Source organism: Adelges cooleyi, unplaced genomic scaffold, assembly GCF_023614345.1.
Source record: "Adelges cooleyi isolate 19-005CV unplaced genomic scaffold, UGA_ACOO_1.1 ACOO_flye_CR_arks_rails_tigmint_CR_PRNA_247, whole genome shotgun sequence".
Taxonomy (NCBI): domain Eukaryota; kingdom Metazoa; phylum Arthropoda; class Insecta; order Hemiptera; family Adelgidae; genus Adelges; species Adelges cooleyi.
In genome coordinates, this window is record NW_026095912.1 from 9544610 (window position 1) to 9566397 (window position 21788).

At 33.6% G+C, this 21788-nt stretch overlaps 1 protein-coding gene across 1 annotated transcript; it reads left to right on the forward strand.

Moving 5' to 3' along the window:
* The first annotated feature begins 14128 nt into the window (after window positions 1–14128).
* On the forward strand, window positions 14129–20619 carry LOC126836417 (ribosome quality control complex subunit NEMF homolog). The gene is given in 18 exon segments (XM_050569776.1): window positions 14129–14438; window positions 15192–15363; window positions 15609–15811; window positions 15883–16031; window positions 16095–16255; window positions 16402–16605; window positions 16720–16771; window positions 16774–17008; window positions 17127–17210; window positions 17297–17493; window positions 17719–17899; window positions 18012–18209; window positions 18268–18377; window positions 18440–18527; window positions 18619–18767; window positions 18885–19018; window positions 19717–20057; window positions 20131–20619. Coding segments are annotated over 18 exon segments (2916 nt in total). The 5' UTR covers window positions 14129–14382; the 3' UTR covers window positions 20333–20619.
* The last annotated feature ends 1169 nt before the right edge of the window (window positions 20620–21788 follow it).

Here is a 21788-nt window from a genome sequence, read left to right on the forward strand (position 1 = left end):
AGACTTGACGCACTGCGGTATGACCGCGATCACCCACTTCTGGACGTTATACGACATGCTGTTGATGGTGTCTGTCATCGGCATGGTGCTGGTGTTGACGTTGCGCTGGAACCTGATCGTGGCGGCCACGGATCAGTACGCGGAGCTGATGGAGGAAGAGTTCGCGGTGCTGTTAACCGAAGTGGGTTGGATACACTGGTACATGCTGCACTTGGCCGCGATCACGCTGGTCATGGGGTTGATCCGAATGTTCAGGCTGACCACCCTGACGGATAACACGGTCACCGTCGGCGAAGTTGTGTCCACTACCAGCGGCCGCATCGCCGAAATCTCCGTGTACTTTCTTCTGTTGGGCATTGGCGCGTGGGCGTACTCGGCGGCGACGTCTCAGGCTAACGGCAGTCGCAAGTTCTTCAACGTGTTCGTGGTCGGTCGCCAAGTGTTCGAGAACCAACCTGTGCTCGCTGCGTCCGTGTCTCTGTTCATCATGTGTTTTTCCACCGTGGTTGTTGTTTCCATTATGATCAAGTATTACTCCATATTGAGTATGAATGAATGGTACTACGACACGAGCTAAAGTCATAAATACGGTTATATTTTAAATTTTCAAACAATATATTATTATGTGTAATTATAAACAGCCGTTCTTAGCGCTCTCCCATCTCCAAAAAAACATAATTCACTTCATAAATAATCTGAGGAAATAATACACGTTTCGTGTTACGACTTTCGGTAAGCTTATCAAAACGATTCATTTCTCACACACCTTCTATTAATGGGCTTAGTAAGATTTGTGTACCAAATTGGAAAAAATAAGGTAATTAAATCACACTACAATAAACGCTTCGACGAGAATTCTGTACATGGTACAAAATATACAAATATCGATAAAAGCATTGTAATGACGATGGTATACAAATTGGTGTATTAATTGTGTTTTTAATATTAGGGTGGTTACGACTAGGGTTGATCGTCTGTCTATAATAATTCGTTGCCGCTGTTTAACATATTTAGTAATTATTAATAACATAATGAAACTATTTTACAGATACCTGTTGCATTCATTCTCACGTAGCAGAGTAGAAATTAACTACGGCCAAAGTGAAAATTCCCCTTTTTTTTTCTTTTTCCTTCTAGTCTAACTACTGATTTCTGTGAAAGTTGTACATTTTTTGGGTTTTCAACATTTATTGATAGTACTTTATTTAAAGAATATTGATAATACTATGTCTAGAAAATATTTCATACAAATTTGTAATCAATTTAACTATTTAAAACTAAGTTGTAGCCAACAATAAATATCGGTTTAATTAATTTATGATGATTGGCTACTATAAAAACCCTTGTTGTCAGATGGCAACTAGTAGCGGATTGTTTATAATGTTTTTACGGTGGATTTTGTTTCAATGGAGTTTTTACTGTAAGAAAATTGTTTTATACGTTAATTTAAACGATGATAATGAAATGGCTCAAAGTAGTTATGCTAGCTCTGGCGACGGCAGCACTGACCATTGACGCATTAAAAAGGCATCGCAGGTAATAAATCCTTTAAGCATATCAGTTGCATTTTTAACGCTAAAAAGAACCTAAAATTGTTAAAACGTAACTTGTAAATTAGATATGGTTTATATTAATAAATCATATTTGAAACTGATCAGTTTTTTATATCAATAAAGAATTAGGTTTGTTTTAGGAATTATTCGAAAACACGTCTAAAAACTAACACTGGCTCTGAACAAAACAATTATTTGTCTCCAACTTTGTTAGATGAAAAGGTAATAACTTTCGTAACATTAACGTGAAGGGCACAGGGGAAGAACGGTAGTCCATTTATAACATTTTTTTTTCTAATCGTTTTTTTCAATATGTCATTAATTTGTTTTATTTATGTCAATAGATTGTTTAAGTAAATACATTTTTTATTAGAATAGTATTTAATGTGTTTTTTTTTGTTCTTATGTAAGAGGGAGAGGAATTCACGAACTTTGTTTTTGCTATATTCTAAAATTGTCAAAAATGGACTACCGTTCTTCCCCTGTGCCCTTCATGTATAATTCATATTTAAGCATAAGTCAATACATGTCATACGGATCTCTACATATTTATATAATATCAGAACAAAAAAACCCTTACTTTGTTCTGTGTAAAAAAGTCCAAGTAAAAAAAAAATTCTTTTAGAACTATAAAGTTGTGATAGCATATGTTGAGCTAAGTTAAATAAACCGAAAATATTACTCAATATTATTATTATTTACTTGGCGGGAACATTTTTAGATAGAGTTGTTAGATTTTTAGATAGATATTAACTAATAAATATTTAAATTACAACCTTTTTTTTTATAGCTGCAACCTTATAGTTTTAAATTTGAATCAATCTAACGTATACCTATAATATTTCCAATTATTTTTATCCTACAGTCCATGTAAATAGACCCTACTACAGCGGTTGCATTTTATTCAGGCAAACGATACTTATGTGTGTTAACAGGAACCATGTTATACCACACCTGACAAAGGAATAGCCGGGTTGACATTATTCACTATCAACTGTGCCCAACTGAAATCGACAAACAGTGACATTGTCCAATATGAGTATTACCTAGCTCAAGGAGCTCCTGTACAAGCCACTAATGGATCAACGAACGTCAAAAGATCTTGCAAAGACTATCCGATATTTTGTCATGGCGTGTTCTTGCATCGGGGAACGGAAATTTTTGAGAACTTCATATTACCCAGGACATCACATTTGGTCGTCTTCGCCTTTAACGAGATAGACATATCGAGAGTCGTCATTGTAAAAGTTAAAGTAAATAATTCAAAATACTGTCAGTCTATATAAGGTAATAAGCGCCAAATTGAAAATGGGTTTAGGTGACAAGAATCAATATTGTAAACGGAGTAAACAGTATGTTCACATATTTGAAAAACAGCCTGTGGGCCAACGACATGTCGAGTTATTACTAAAGCATTGTTTGTACAAGAATGTATTTATAATTTAGCTGTTCATATAGGATCGGTGGCCGTGATTGCAGTCATAAGTGAAATTAACGCCTTTGATAGGATCCCGGATAGTTATCCAGAACTATTCGTTGCCATAAACCATGTAAACTATTTAATACATGTTTAATTGTGTGCTTATATACACCGTAAATTTGTTCAGTTTTCTACCGAAGGCTGTTTGTCGTGCACGCACCAATCAGCGTTAATTCTAAGCAAAGTGATGAGCAACTATGCATCCGTCAATAACTACAGCATGGAGTCGAAAAGCTGCTTAGAAATTTCGAAACAGTTATTAACGATTGCCAAGTCCATGTACAACTTCGCTAGATCATTGGAAGGAAACGACCGCCCGGTGGTGACTGAACACATCAATATCATTAAAACGTGCAATTTCATAGCCTAAATTGTTTTGTACCAAATTTAAATACATAATAATTTTAATAACAATAATAATAATTCTTACAATAGTGATAATTATAGATTAGTTGTTGAATGCTTTCAGAGTATTTCGCAAATGCATAAAACGGCTATCAAAACAATTTCACAAGGACGAACTAGAAGGAAATACACAGCGTCACCGCTTGTCTCATACTTCTAACGTACATCCATTTGAATATTAAATATTCACAACGTTTAATATCAAATGTGTAAACATTGTTTTTTTTAGGTACAAGATGAACTGCGAAACGTTGATAACGCATTGATGTATTATGCGACACTATCTATTTTAATTCCCGAATTTGTTCTCAACGATTCTGAATTCAAATTCAACACACATGTAAGTATTATGATTTATGTTTCACTCACAAAATATATTACCCTGTATGTAAAATGGCATTGACATTGTCTAATCGATTTCAAATAAAACTATGAATGCGGATAAATATTCATAAATAAAAAACTTGAGTTCCTTTGTGGAAAATATTATAATTTTTAATGAAAACCAAACCACAAAAATTACTCAATTACTCAAATAACTTATTGCATATACGTATTTCGACAATTATGTTGTCATCTTCAGTGCTGATCGTCGACGATGACAACATAGTTGCTTTGGGGTTTATCAAAAACTATGATAAATATTCCATTACTCATTAACAGCTTATAATATGATCAGCAGTTTATTATCTTAGTTTTGTAATACAACCATTGTTTTTAAAATGAATACTTCTTACGCTATTCCGGACACGTTTTACGATGACACCCGTGTCCCAATATTTTCCAAAAGAGGTATCCCGGTGCCTCGCAACTTATCCCCTTACCATCCCCGTCCCACCCACCATCACTCAACCTATTCCTGACGTCACACACCCAAACACATTTTTTTTTATGTTTGCATGCTTACAAAGATTTTAAAATATAATCCTTCGGTGAACACGAGCACAGACTTGTCAAACGGTGTATCGGTGGCCGCGCCGCTGATGAAAGAACTTGGCTCAAAAGGAGACGTGTGGGCGATTTCTGTGTGTACCGCACTGAGGGTCTGTATGCTGAGACTGTAATTTTTATGTATCTATTTCTTTAGATACACCAACTCCAAAAACGAATGTGGCAAATGCCCAATGAATACGAAAGAGTAAAACTCAATTCTCCGATTTTATCATTGACTATGATGAACATGAACAGAACACGGCGAAAGAAAATTAAAACCTATAATTATTTCAATAACCCCATTGACTTGAAATTCAAATTGAACGTTATCACTAAGGAAACTACGATGGACTACACGATTCAGATACCGACAAACAGTAGTGACAAAAACATACTCGACAGGGCAGTTTTGGTGCTCAAAATGGACATGAAAGACATCTCGACGTTGTTTGTGACAATTAGCAACATGACCGACAGTTTGCTTGTAAATGGTTAAAGAGTTTACCGATTTATACTTATAGATTGATTTTAAATGATGAAATGATTTTCAAGTTTGTGTGGTTGCGAGACACGAGACCAGATATTGAGCTGATGATGAATGAAACGTTTACCACCGAGTTGCCCATCAAAAAGGAATATAAATTTAAATTAAATTCACTCAACGAAAATAATGATGGCATGCATTACTTGGGCTTTTACGCCAAACCGGTAAGCTTAATAATTTTTTTTTTGAATTTTTAAATTTTTCCAAAAAATTGTTTGGGGTCAAAAAGTTAAAAATTAAAACCAAATATTTTGTTTATATAAAATTTAAGTTATGTTCTTATGATCCATATCATCTTTGAACCAATTAATTTTTTTTTTTTGCTATTAATTTACGGCTTCAAACATGGGTATTTTTCTGACAATTACCTATTTTAATGACCCACAACACAAATGTGACTGAACGAAAATTTTCCAAATTCATGCAATAATTACTTATAAGTGAGTAAAACATCTGGTAAAAGTTTGGTGATGGAGAAATTATCCTAACATCAGTGGTAAAGGTTCAAAATGTAAATGTAAATTGTGTATATTTCCACAGTATAGTCGCACACCCATTAGGTGATTTCACGTGGAATGACCCACACACTAACTACAAGAATCTTAAAAAGTTTAATCACAATAAAATAATTCTTAATTGGTTATTCACATTATTAGATTAATATCTGTGTATTGTATTTTGTATTTTATATTCTATTTTTATATTCATGTATGCATACTAATAATCTTATTATCAAAAATTGTGTTTATATTTTTTGGTCTGTTAATTTAATCAGTTAATTTAAGTGATATAAATTGTAACTCTCTACCACCAACACAAGCTTAGCTTAAGAGTGGTAGATTCATATATATTGTAATTTTTGTTTTTCAAATTTATAATAAATATTTATTTATTAAAATAAATAATATAAAAAAAATATATGCATTAAACCTACTCGAAATCAACTATAGCTTGAGTAATGTCTAAGTAGTAAAAAAATCTATTTGACATAAAGCCTGCTCTCTAAGTACATTTTTACATGCAAATCACGGAACTAGAAAGAATCGACATCAACAAACGACAGTGCTACAAGTAACAATGGCACATCGAGTGTTCGGTTCAGAATAAGCATATTCAGTCCACAGTGCCTTTATTGGGACGGTATTAAATGGATTCCTGATAATATTGAGGTAATATGAGATACTGAGATGACATGATAAACATATTTTTATCGAAATTCATCGTAGATCGGCAATGCAACGACCAATAAAGAAATACACTGTCGGCCGAAACACCTGACTATGTTCAGTACCACCGTGCTAGTGGTGCCGGATCCAGTCGATCCATTCAGCGAGATCTCTCACCCGGAGGGCTTGCATAGAAACGTGTTCTGCTTGATCATGCTAGGTATCCTATACATGGTTTACTTTTTGTTAACGTTGTGGGCGTACTACCAGGATAAAATCGATTACCTAAGGGTACGCTTAGAGGGTATGGCATGGTAATAAAATGACAGTTATTGTACATCCGTGATTCCAGGGTGGCATTCACGTGTTACACGACAACTATCCCGGCGAAGACGAAGTGTACCTGATAAAGGTTTACACGGGCAACGTCGTCGGAGCGGGAACCACTGCAAACGTGTGCATCCAAATAAACGGTAGTCTGGCTTCGAGTCGAGTGAGAAACAACGACTAATACATGTGTCGTTCATTGTAAAAATGAATCATCTACAATGGTATTCATTCAGTGTTTTCTACATTTAGCATTTATTAGAGTTGTTCCTCTTTTATAATGAAAGCTACGAATAAATGTGTTAAGCAAAAATATCTATATATTAAACAATTGGAGTTACACCGCTTTTACATTGAACGACCCAAATATCGGCCTTATATTATAACGTACAAACGAGACTGTGTTATTGAATACCAAACAGGCGCACAAACTGCACAGCCCCGACTGTAGCTTACTGCAGCGTTTCAGCGACGACTGGTTCGTCGTGTTCTACCATGAACCCTTGGGCGAAGTCCAGTCCATACACTTGTGGCACGACAACACAGGCCACGACCCAGAATGGTATTGTAAGCACGTCGAGGTAACGGAAGTCCGGCGGAACATCACTTGGAGTATTACCGTGGAACGGTGGTTTTCGCTTTTTCGGGAAGGCGAAAAAGTCGACCACATCATCAAGGTCGGCGGCGAATACAGTTGGGCTAATCAAACGAGAGACAACGTGGAATTGTCTTTGCGCGAAGAACATCTCTGGACTAGCATATTCACACGGTAATCGAATGGATTTTTACCCGTTCTTGGTTTATTCCTTACATAATAATGATATTTACAACATTGTTAGCCATCCGCGGTCGTGGACCACGCGTTGTCAAAGACTGGCCAAGACAATGTGCCTTATTCTAACCGTTATGGTGATCAGTTTTTTGTATTACGAACTCTTAGAACGTAAGTATTCATCAATTGTTTTCTTATATACTCCGAATGTGTTTGACTAATTGGATTTGATTGTAGTCGATGAAGAAAAATTTTTAAATTTCGAACTAACGCTACGTCAACTCGGCATTGCCTTTCAAACCAGTATAATACAAATGTTAATGACCTACGCCGTCTCATTTAGTTTCAAGTATAATCAAAATTCTGTGGTAGGTTAACAAAAATTGATATGTCGCATTTTTTTTGAACTTTCCAAAAAAATAAAAGTTCATTGATACTGAAATTCTAAAATTGTTTTGTTATTTCTATAAATATTACAAATATACTAGCTAGTAGCTATAAACTATCAAAAATGACGGCTAGCACATAGTTAAAGAAATGAATATCGTATATCAGGTAAATGTTAAATAATTATATACCTATATGTAGAGACAGCTGATGCCAGCTGACTGCAGATCTCTTCGTGCCGTAGATTTGGGCATCGTAGACAAAAATACATACATATGAAGCGAGTTATGTTATGTAGATTTTTTTTTTATGATACCAGTAATATAAAACAACCAAAAAGACGATTTTTTTTTTGAAAAATCGAAAAAGACTTGAAAGAAAAATCCATGGAAAGCGACATATCAATTTTTGCCATCCTACTATAGCTATGTTATATAAGCAATTATTATTCTCGGTCTGTGTGTTTTGACAAATATACCTAAATGTATTTTCAATATAAATAATATAAGTTCATTTTTTTTTAGGAAAACACAAGTTAATATTGACGAAGACCCTTCGACTACAGCAACTGAGAAAGGTTATTTTGTAATATAAACTACGAAAATCGTTCATATTTGTTGGAACAAAGTCTCTTTAGTTTACCTGTCGATCGCTATTCAAATGTTTTTTTTTATTAACTTCATCTTTAGAACGGCTTGAGTATTATACAAAACGCATGTTATAATAATTATAATTGTTTTTATTGCTTACAGTTGTCGGGTAATAAATTAATGTTTGATGTCGTTCATGTTTTAGCACCTTTGAAAAAAAAATTGATGAGAAATGTTGTTAGGTTGTTAACTCCAAAACATCCGTACATGCCAGCGGAAATCGTTAATCGGAAAACTAAAAAATTCAAATTCAATTTTTGGCTCATTATTGGATGGTAAATAACATTATTTATACCATACAACTAATGACATACATTATTTGCTTGTTTTTTTAACTCGCTTGCGCAGGTCGATATGCATTTTAATTTACATAGTATCGAGCACTATTATCGTGGCTTATGGATTAAAATTAGGGCTAGTGAAATCATTGCACTGGCTGATGACGGTGGTGTTTACAATAATCCAAAGCACAATCATTTCTCAGCCGCTCAAAATAATTATAATCAACTTTCTTACGTATAAGTTCAGACAAGTATGATAAAACGGTCATCGACTAGGGAAGTGACTATTTGCTCTTTAATAATAAGCGTTTACAATTACAGCCGTACCAAAACTATCTCAAATCGTACGAAATAACGTTAGATGACTATCGTGAAAAAAATAATGAAATTTTAATGAAAACCTATAGTTACGTGACAGTGATTCATAATATAAGAAATACTAGAACTAGTATTTTGTATTCGCCGTTGGCAAATCAGATAGAAGTCCAGGTAATGTTGTCTCTTAGTAATGAAAACTTTTGTCTGTTATGTACATTTTCATGAATAACCCAAACATTCTTGCAGGCTTTTAAAGAGAAGCAAAAATTAAATTCACAACGTGCAAAATTTCAAATTGGCGCTAGTTTTTGCCTATTGTTAATACTCATTCCACTTTGTTGTATATTTGCTTTAAAGTCGTTTACCATTCCTTCTCGTGCTCAATATGCCAATACTAGTCATAGAGCGTTTATACGGAACTACTTGAAGACGCCTAATCTTGATCTCCAAACGTAATGATATCAAAATAGGATTTTTTTCAAATGGGCGTCTCCATTTTCCGTCAAAATGACCCTTAACCGTTATCACAATAACCGTTTTCCGCCAAAATAAATTAAAATTGGCCAGCTAATATTTTTTAAGAACCCTTTTATTGTTTTAAAGCATTGAATTTAAAACATTTATTTTTTAAAAAACATACTGAATGTACATTTATTTTGTTATAATCTAAAACTTAAGCCAGATATATCATGTAACAAATTTTATTTTTTTTTTTTTTTGGCGGAAAACGAATATAGTAATAACGACCGAAGGTTATTTTGGGAGGAAAACGGAAACCTCCTTCCTACTAAAAAATAAATAATTACAGGTTGAAAGTGATTTTATCTGGAAAGTTGATAGAACTGTTACAAATCAAGGAATACTACAATGGAATACCGTTAGATCACAACATAACCATGAATAGTTTAGGTTAAGTATAAATAGAAATTTTTTTAGTCTTTTTTTAAGGTTTAGGGATACCTATAAAAAAAAATTAAATTCCAAGTACGTAGAGGAATGTATATTTAGCTTTACTCATAGCAGATTTTTTAAATCTGTTTAAATACAACCAGTATGTAATGAGTTAGAATTTCAATGACTCCATTTCATTATTTTGTAAATTAATTTTATTGTAGAATCATGTCAAACACTACATTAAACAATTAAAATGTTATAATTATTATAGCCTTATTGCGCTTAGTCTAATTATATCTTTGTCTTATCTAATTTCATTACAATATTGACTAGCTGCAGTAAAATCATGTGAATGTATTCCTTAGATTACGAAAGGGGATGGCACGGGCTTTACGATTGTAAAATAATAAACGCAGGCATCCGACTGAGACAACACCGTGTCAAGGTGACCAGAGACGAATGGGAAAACTACATGGATACAGACATTTACGAAGAAGGATGGGTGAGAACGACTTACAAACGACCGGAATCGGCCTGGCAATTCAGGTCGCTGAAGTCCCATCTTACTTTTTTAAACGTTGACCATTCGGGATACGTTTTGGAATTAACCGGCGGACTTAGTTCGTGGAAAAAGAAACTGGACGAACATCTAGGCAACAATTGGCTGGACGACAGAACTCAAAGTATAGACATCGAGTTTCAAGTTTACACGCCTAATGCCGACTTCATAACTATGTTTATCTTATCGTTTCAAACCTCTGCGGAATTGTTGTTCAAAACATCCTTAACGGTTTGCATAATATCTATACGTCATATAGCATAAGTTACAACATACTGATATAAATCGAACCTCACGTGGTAATAAGCGTAGGAATACTTTAAAGTGTACAAAATTGTTGTTTGTAAAGATTCTAGGGATATGTGTAAATTATCAGGTCAGTTCATTTGTGTGTCTTCTCTGATTTCGGTCATGAGATCAAAGATTGTACAACAAGCTTTGATAAGGTGACCCAAGATAAAAATTTTAAATAATTTATCGTATACCGAGCATCAATTAGCTCTAATTTTATTGTGCAACCTGTTGATCTGAAATCTATGTCTAATCCACTACAAAACCACACTATTTTTGAATTTGAGATATAAGTTACAACTAAGTTAACACACCTATTACTGTACTCGGAAAAAAATTCACGTGTGAACTTGATGATATCTCACTGTTCCAACACAGGTATTGACGGTGCCACTGACCTCTGTGTTCGTCTACTGGAATACTTACGTGTTTACGTTGGTGTTCATGCTATGTTTCATGTACCTTACGATGCGTCTGCTGAATTCCGTTACCGAAGATCTCACGCACAACGGCACCGCTGCGTTAAGCGACTTCTGGACGATATACGATATTGTATTAACCACGTTCACCATCATCATGGTGTTCGCTTTGGCGTTGCGCTGGAGTCTGATGGAAGTGTCCACGAAAGAATACGGGAAATTGACAGAGACCGCGTTCGAGAACAAGATGGTCGAAGTGTGTTGGATGCACTTCTACGTGCTACACTTGGCGTCGGTCACGTTGGCAATGGCGCTGCTCCGGGTGTTCCGGTTGTCAGTTTACACGGGCAGCGCGTCCACCGTCGGCGACATGTTGACCGTTCTCGGAGGCCGTATCGTGGTGGTTCCCGTGTACTTTGCACTGTTGGGAATAGGCGCATGGATGTACTCGGCCGAGGTGAGAATCACCGGAAGCCACGAGTTCTTCAATGTGTTCGTACTTGGCAGGAACGTGTTTAACGGACATCCGGTACTTACCGTGATTATGTCACTGTTCACTGTACTGTTCTTTAACGCGACCGTCATTGCCTACATGATAAAGTACTATTCTGTATTGCGAATGGACGGCTCGTTACAACATGTTCGTATTAAAAATTAAATAAATATATACAGTGTTATTTATAGAAAACAATAGTATAACAATCATGATTTGTCCTACGGGTCGAAATTGATTTACCTGCGCATTATACAGCATATTAATACAATTTGTATTATAGTATCACTATACTTATACTAAACGATTTAAATTGTGCTGCTTGTTCCCAGATAAATTACCACCATATACATTAATATATATATACTTACACAATATGTTCTATTAATAATTAATGTACCATTATTTTTAGACATAAGGTAGTAAGTAGTTATTTACTTGATAATACATATTTTAACCATTCAAATTTAAACCTAACCGCTAAATTATTAAAATGTATTATTCCTTGTCCTTTCAATTTGTATTCCATGGGATTCCCAGCCTTTCTCTCTGTCTCTTTCCATCGATGTGGACTCTGCGGCGGTGATGGCGCAGTGACAGCCGTGTGGGAGGCTCTGTCCATTTCCTTATAGGTATAGACCTATAAAGACCATAGGGTAATGTTATGTCTTTAGTTAAGGTGCCTATAAAAAGCATAATTTGCCCGGTCCGACTTAAGTCCTCTTGATCCTTTTGCCATATTAGTCGTCCGTATGGACAGTACAGATTACAGAGCTTACCTTACTATACACATGGGCAGTACTAGTTTTTTGAAAACGTGCAGAGTTTTTGCCATCGTTTCGACTGTATTGAGTCATTTGCAAGTCCGTTCGCAGACACGACGGGGCCATGCGGTCTCGCGACAAAAGGCGTTTCAGACCCGATCTAGGCCAAAATGCTACCAGGGTCCAATAAGTCTGATCGCAGTTACCGCCGTCGTTGGCGACCTTTGAGCGGGAAGCACGATGGGCCGCTCGGTGCACATAAATTCCTGGTAATTATTTTGCTTGTTTAACGGCTCGGCGTCGCTCCAGAGAAACAGCGTCGCCGAATAAGTTTTGAACGAGCATCAGTTTTCGAAGGCGCTAACCGAAAGCGGTGGAAATGCGACCAGGAGCCCATGCGAAATCGTCGGTGCCGGCTTGGTTGTATCGTGTCGTTACGGGAACGCCGCGCCGCCGAATGAGCTCCTGATACCGCCTTTGCTGTTTTTAGACCGTTTGCCGCACGTAGTGGATGCGATTTAGGGCCTAGGGCCATTGTTTCAAAAAGTTTCACATGAGGTTTTGTCGCATGTGTTAAGTACAAAACAGCTATTCACAAGTGTTATTATTTGTGTTTTCGTCAAAATTATATACTTTGTCCGGCGAGAGAACATAATATTATTGCGCAATAATTTAGTTTTCCCTAGATCGTATGGATTGAAGGATTTATGTAGTAAAATTCCATCACAATTTCATTTCTTCAATACATTTGCACATTTGTATTGACTCTATATTATTGTACGCGAAGCCCGCGACTACCATTTCGGTTTTAGCGAACACTAGTTTTTCCTAAGTAGAAGTAAACTCTTTTTGCTACCAATTCGAAATAATTATATATTGACTTATTTAGACGGCATGTGGCACAGAGACCGGGGATGGTATGGACATAGGGGTTACAATTGACACGTTTGAATTTCGCTGTTACGGTGCATCATAGCGTCGATTCCTCTATCCCGTCAGCTGTTTACAGTGATACCACAGAATAACCAGAAGGGAAACTTTAAAAAAATTACATTGGTTCTTATGAGCAGCCGAAAAAGGCTGACTGACATATTGTTTTCGCGGCCGAGAGTTAGACTGTAATAGATGAACTATAGGTAATTCCAGAAAAAAAAGTGATTATTGTACATAATCCGCAAAAATAAAAAGTCAAACACTTATCAAGTACCGGCGTAAATTTCTGCGGCGGTTTGTATTCTTGTTTATGCTACCAACATACTAATCGACGCTATGATAGGATCGAAACAGCGAAGTTCAAACGTGCCAATTGTATTGTATCCGCATGTCCATACCATTCACGGTTTTTCCTATAGTAACAGTAAGGGTGAAAGAAGTAAATCAATATTTGATAAATTGACATCTACATTTGTCTGTATAATTTTTGGTGTATTATTAATCGATATATAACCTTTGAGATTATGATATTAGTAAAATTGGACGTACAAAAAAATATTGTACAAATAAATAATACATTAGGTGGGTACAAATTAAAGTCTAAATAGTACCGTTTTACATATAACAATACAATTTTTACTGTTAGCATACTGTTTGTATGCTAATTCGAATGGGTTTGTACTTTGTAGCTTGCAGTGGTATAAGCATAGACCTATAAAGAAATGGACTGATAGTAGAGAGAGAGGTCCGAATCTTTATAGGTCTATGGGTATAAGACATGGTTAATTAGCCATGTTTTTAAGCAAATCTAGATTCAAGGCTTATCATGAAGGTTGAAGAATGTCATGTCAATGCAGCTGATAAAAAATTACCTCCATACGGTCAATACCTCCACCGCGTCACACAATATTAACAAACAAGCGATACGATGTTATCGCCCACAATGGACATTTTACTGATAACAATTACAAAAACAAATGGTTTACTCGAGACCGTCGACGTACACGTGCCGAATTTCTGTTACTATTTATTGTTTTGAAACCTTATTGCTGATATAAAATTTTCAATTTGTTCGTGCTACTTCAACGCAATTAAAATTTGTCGTTTTCAACGCGACAGACGAGGCAAACTGCCCCGGTACAATACGGTTGCTTGAATAAGCCATAAGACTGGAATTGTCTTTTTGCGCAAACTTACCGGACAAACAAGCACAATGAAAAGTCGATATTCTACTTTGGACGTCATGTGCGTAGTCAACGAGTTGCAAAAGTGAGTATCGTCAACTGTGTGTTAACTGTTACGTTAATACAACCGACCGGTCTTATTGTCAGAGTCTTAATTTTTAAAATATGTTAAACCCATTAAAAGCATCGTAAATATTGTTATTAAAAATACAAGTGTATTATATGATTTACGTTAACGTGATTTACACATGTTATGATCCAACATTTTTACGTATTTCATGCTTATTTTATTAAAATAACATATATAATGCAACTTTCCAAAAAGTGTAGGTAGTAGTTTTTATAGGATAAACTAATATATTAAATTATACATACGTAATTTAAATTTAGTTAGTATATATTATACTCAAACAAAATGTTTCATTGCGTTATATTAAAAGTGTACATATTGATGGGTACAGTTATAAATTAAAATTCTATAATATCTTCTTTAACGATATTTCTATATTAATAAAAGAAAAAAAAAACATTATCAATGTAAAAATTGTCTGTATATTTTGAATCTGAACTCTGAAAATTACGGACTCCATACATTCAAGAGTTTAACTACTTTGTCTCTTCTAATGAATATATTATTTTGATTATGAATAGTAATAAAGTAATACAAAATTGTATTTTAAAAATGCCTGTACAGTGTGATCGGGGATATATTAGGGCAGGGAGGTTCGTATGTCTACAGGAATTATTTTAACTGAAAGTAATGAAAACACTTTACAATAAACGCTCTCCTGCATATCTGGATATTGTAGAAATATAATTATTTTTATTTTGCTTTCAGATATAAAGGAATGAGACTCCAAAGAGTTTATGACATTGACCACAAAACATATTTATTTAAATTTCAACTTAACAACGAAAAGTGTGTTTTGTTATTGGAATCGGGAATTCGCTTGCATGCTACTAACTATGATTGGACTAAAAACGATGCTCCGAGCAGTTTTAGTATGAAGGTATTGCATTATATTTGTTGTATCTTATACTAATCTCTAAGCAATATTTAACTGAGTGTAAATTACCTACAATTTCTTTTACCATAAATAAAATTACATTACTTCCTAAATGATAGTATTAATTTCTTTAGATACTTATTACTGTAGCCAAACTAACTATTATATTATTTGTAGACCAATATTATAGAATAGATATGTTCAGAGTATTTTTTAACAATTTTTAACATACCTTATGCTAATTTCAGTTAAGGAAGCATCTAACGAATAAGCGTCTTGAAAATTTGTCCCAATTGGGATTTGATAGAATTATTGATCTTCAGTTTGGTGTCGGAGAAGCTGCTTATCATGTTATTCTAGAATTATACGACAAAGGAAATATAATTTTAGCAGATAAAGATTACATTATGATTAATATATTACGACCACATAATGAAGACGAAAAGCAAAAGTACAACTTAATAATGTCATTAAACAAGGTAAAACGTGTATATATATATACATATTATTTATTAATTTTAGGTTTTTCGTCAAAGAAGTTTATCCAAATGATAGGCCTAAAAGTCGACTTGACCCGCCAACTGAATCCGATATTGTTGATGTTTTCAAAACTGCCAAGAATGGTACAAATTTAAAGAAATTCATTTTTTCGAATTTCCCAAACTGCTTAGGTTTGTAAACAAATAACAACAATATTGACTCTACTTTTTAATGAATTTAATACATTTTTTCAGATTACGGCAATTGTTTGGTTGAACATATGTTGATTCAGGGTGGGTTTCCGTCTAATGCCAAAATTGGTGTTGATTTCAATATTGACACGGATATTAAAAAATTATTGAAGTGCTTTGCTTTAGCTGAAACGTTTCTAGATGAAGTAGCTTTATTGAAAGGAGTAAGTTGAAACCTATTGTAAAAATACAATACTTTCAAAATCTTACTTACAATAATACAACTAGAGTTAATAACTTTTTTTTTTTTTTTAAATCAAATAGAAATGGTAGGGTTAGATTAATTTGAACGTGTGTATTTTATGTTAAGGGTTTTATCATACAAAAAATTGATCAACAAGAATTACCAGACGGTACCAAAAAAGAACTGTGTACGAATCAAGAATACCATCCATTTTTATTTGCTCAATACCAAAATGTACCATCCAAAACCTATGAGAGTTTCAATGAATCTGTGGACGAATTTTACTCAAATATGGAAAGTCAGAAGTACGACGTGAGATGCATGCAACAAGTTAGTAGATTTTGTAAACAATTTGTTAGAAAAACAGACAAAAAAAAAGTTGTTGTTTTTATTTATATTAAAACAGTTGTAAATGTTAGTTTATTTGTTGGTTTTTTTTTTCAGGAAAAAGGAGCTGTGAAAAAATTACAAAACATAGTCAAAGACCACGAAGAACGACTAAAAAGCTTCAAGAAGCTCAAAACGAAGATAAAATTAAAGCTGAATTGATTACCAACAATTTAGACATTGTTGATAATACTATTATGTTTGTGAGACAAGCTTTAGCAAAACAGCTGCAATGGGATGAGATTTGGGAAATGTTACAACAAATCAATTTTGAAGATGGTGGCAAGACTTACGCGATAGTTAAACAGCTAAAATTAAATGTCAACCACATAACACTTGAACTTATGTAAGTAATTAAATAGTAATTTCGAGTCGACAATTTGTTTTTAAAAAAAAGTTTGCTCAGGGGTGTCTATTGAAATTAGCTTAATATACAAACATTATAATTTCATTATTATTTTTAGCGATCCTTACGATGAAGATGGCGACACAAATTCAAAATTGATGGATATAGATTTAGGACAATCTGCTTATGGAAATGCTCAAAGGTGATTTCTTAACTAAAATTAAAAACGCTCGTAATTAATGTTGATGTGTTTAAATGATTAACAAATTTTGTGTTTTACATTCATAGATACTATGGATCTAAAAAACAATCTGCTTCCAAAGAAAAGAAAACTATCGATTCGTCTAGTACAGTTCTGAAGATGGCCGAACGCAAGACAAAGCAAACTTTAAAAGACATGCAAGTCGTAGCGTCCATAAACAAAGTTCGTAAGACGTATTGGTTTGAAAAATTCTACTGGTTTATATCTTCTGAGAACTATTTAGGTAAAAAAAAAAAAAGTATTAATTTGATTTTATCTACTTCGATAAAATCAAATTAATACTTTTTTTTAGACAAATAATAAAATGTAGTTAAAATTTTTTTGTTTTTTTTTTAACTATTAATTTGAGTTTATTGTTATAAAAGTTGTGGCTCTTGTCAAGTTAAATAAATAATAAAAAACAAAGTAATTTACTTTATAACTAATACTAATAATATTTTTATTCCAGTCATCGCGGGTCGTGATTCACATCAAAATGAAGTTATAGTGAAAAGATATATGAAGGCTTCTGATGTGTACGTCCACGCTGGCTTTAGTGGTGCTACAACAGTTGTTATCAAGAACCCCACTAGCCAGCCTGTTCCTCCTGCAACGCTCAATGAAGCTGCTATAATGGCCATATCTTACAGGTAATTTGTAATATATTTTTTTGTTTATCTAAAAGTGTATCAAATTGTTCAATTAAAAGATATTTTACAAATCGGTTTATAATAATAATTGTCAAATTATAATGATTTTCAGTGTTTCTTGGTCGATGAAAATAAACATTCAAAATGCATATTGGGTAAAACCAGAACAAGTAACTAAAACTGCTCCTACGGGAGAGTACTTAACTACGGGTAGTTTTATGGTTCGAGGAAAAAAGAATTACCTGCCAGCGACTCAACTCATATTGGGATTGAGTTTTCTTTTCAAATTAGAAGACAGTTCTGTGTCTAGGTATATTATTTTCTGTTCAATCAAGACGAATATCATCGTTACTTTTCATTTTAATTAGGCACGCCAACGAACGTAAAGTCAAAGGCCAAGATTTTGACAGCTTAAATACAATTGAAGAAAATACAGAAGAACTTGAAAATGTATCGAGCGATGAAGAATGTGAAAAAAGTAATGTTAATATGCATCACTCTTATTGATGTACTACTGATGTTTTATTTTCTGTATTTTAGATGTAGAAAAAAGCATAGAAATACTAAACGAGAATAATTCCAGTGCTGTTCAAGGGGACGATGAAGATGAACTGTCGGATAACATAACGTAAAGTTAAACTATTGGAATAATTTGAATTTACTCTTAAATGTCGTAGCACGTTTATGTAATCATTCCCATATTCATTTTTTTTTTTTAGGGTTCCAAGTATTGGAAACGTTGATGCTTCAAACTGTATTGAAGAAAATAATGAGTCTGAAAGCGAGTCGGATGAAAAACCCGATGATACTGCAGAATCCGAAACCAATGATGAGCCTGTTGCAACAAATCAATCGGATATTAATGAAAGTGTGTATATTAATTTTCTTATCCTTTGTGGAATAAAGTTACTTAGTATCGTCATTGACAACATTAATTGAAAACGAACAACGGAACGGCAGTCAATTTCTTTGTTGTTTGTTTAAGATTCTAAGAACAAAATTGAAAAAACTATTCCACAAGTACTCAAACGTGGACAACGAGGAAAACTAAAAAAAATTAAAGAAAAATACAAGGACCAAGATGAGGACGAAAGGGAACTCAGAATTAAACTGTTGCATGTAAATAGAATCATGTTATTATGTTATATTATTGTTTATTATATTTCACATATAAAATGTAACAAATCGTAGTGATAATGGGAATTTGATTAAGAGGATTGAAAGCGGTCCGTTCTTTTGACGTTTTAAACCAAAAAACCTGACAAAATGTCGACTACTTAGGATAGTCCTATTTTAATTCTGTAGACACATACGAGTTTTTTGGCTATTTTACTAGGTTATGTAGGAAACGGATTTTTGAATTTTTGCTTTTTTAATGTAAAACATTGTTTTTTGATAATGAAAAATGTTCAAATTTAATTTATTTTATTACAAGAATCTGAATTCTTTAAATGACAATCAGTTTCCTACATAACCTAGTAAAGTAGCCTATGAAGTATACATTTTTTACAAAATTGAGATCAGACTAACCTAAGTAGGCGTAATTTTGTCAGGTTTTTAGATCTAAAATACCACCAAAAAGGCGTTTACTGGTTGAAACAATTATATAGGTTTAAAAAAATACCTTGAAGCATGTACAAATAAATTGACATGGTCGAAATTGATTAAAAACCCTTCTTTTTCTTAAATATTGCCTATATAAAACTACGTAAATCCCATCCGCTTTCAAACCCCTTAGTTGTGTTTTAGCTTCAATGTAAAGCTAAGATGATATTTTTTTTTGTTGTATTTTTTACTCTGCAATGGTTGTTTTTTAGTCAACTATGAATGAAGACAAAAAACTGAAACGCACCAAAAAAAAGGACAAGAAAATAAAAAAATCCAACAATTTGAAGAACAAAGCTGCTGGTATTAAATCGATAAAAGTACAGCCCATTTTCAATCCTGTATTAGCAGAACCTGCCAAGATACAAACGCAAGAAAAACCTCCAAAAGAAACCGATTGCAATGACAACTCGGAAGATGATGAAGACAATAAATTGACCGATCCAGCAGAAACACAGATGTTGGATTCGTTAACCGGCATTCCTTTACCAGAGGACGAGTTACTCTTTGCCGTACCCGTTGTAGCTCCTTACAGCGCTCTCACAAATTATAAGTAAATATACTTTTTATTGTTTATTGTTGATCATTTAATGTCAAACAATTTATTGTTATTTGCTGAAAAACAGGTACAAGTTAAAATTGACCCCGGGCAACACTAAACGTGGCAAAGCATCGAAAACCTGTGTCAATCTGTTTCTGAAAGACAAATCGGCGACGACTCGTGAAAAGAACCTAATGAAAAGCGTGAACTTGCAAGACATCGCTAGGAATATACCAAATGGTGTTAAGCTTTCTGCTCCTTTGCTCAGTAAAGTCCTAAATAAGTAGATTGAAAATCATTAATTATTATTGTTTTGTTTACCTGTCGTTGTTGTTTTTTGTCAACGCCGATGTTGGCGTATAACAAAGCGACTATAAAGAAGAGTGAATTTATAATTTTATTGTCATTACTTATGAACGAGTAACTACAATTTTTGTGTAAAAATCAGTTTGGTATATAAATAACAATAATAATAATATTATGATTATTGTTAATCATTTTTGTTATTTTAAAACCAATTTACTAGAGAAATTGCATGTTTCTTTAACAAGGCGCTATATTTTAATAATTTTGTTTGTACTTATAGTTAATATTTTTGTTAGTTATAAACTAAATGTTATTAAGATTATTTAGTAATAAAAATCGGCATTGTTATCTTTTAAATTTTTTACTTAGCCTGTATTTGTTGTAATTGTAATTTTATTAGTCACGTTAAATTAACATGATTCTGATTCTAGTGTATTCGGTCGCTCTCTCTCTCTCTCTATCAACAACCTCTGCAGTAAATCATAGCCTGGTTAAAGTGAGGTACACATACAATAAAATAATAACTACAATTGTTGTTTTTTTCAAAAAACGTACTAGTGCTGTGGTTAAAATAAACTGTAGTCGCAATACGGTTTAGTAGTAATAATAACAATTATAACACTTGGGCTGGTGGCTCTGTTGTCTTCAGTTCTCGCTGCCTATGATTAGTCTTCTCTGTCATCCAAGTAATGCCCAGCTGACAATAATATCTTATATTGTTATTTTAGCTTATACAAGTTTTGATTTTAATACAAAAAAATGGTGTCAATGATCCAAATGTCAGATGATTTTAGAAGACATTTGTAGCTGAGTGTTTAGTATAGACATTTTGTTTATTTAACTCTCATAGCACAGAACATTTTTAAATATGCAATCTCAGTCCTCACAGTACTGTATTATTGATAACACCGGAATTAATCTGATTTCAACAACATAGTAACATTTAAAAACACTTAATTACTCGAGAACTAAATTTAGTAAATAATACATTTTTTTTAAATACAATTTTTTAAAAATTGTATTTTACCGAAAATGTATTTTTATACAATTTATGTCATAAATGTTCTCTGGAATAATCGTGCAATTTTTTGCTTAATAATCTTGAAAATCTGTAATAGGGTGTTCAAAAAACAATTCTAAGGAAAATAAAATGTCGATTACCTATTGCTTTTTTTCCTGTCCATGTATGGAAAAATAAAAATGTTGAGGAAAATGTCAATGGCTTCAGTAAAAATGGTATACAATGACTACAATGATTGTTTAAGCATTGCAAAATACAAATTTCACTCAACAGGCCTTGTTAATTCCAGGTTAGGTTTCTTACTCAGTTGACCTCTGGCCCACGTACCTAATACAAAGGGATTTATTAGAAAATTGTAATCTTTGTCGAAAGCAAAGAGGGGAAACCGGGGTTAATGGTTATGATTATTTAAGGGT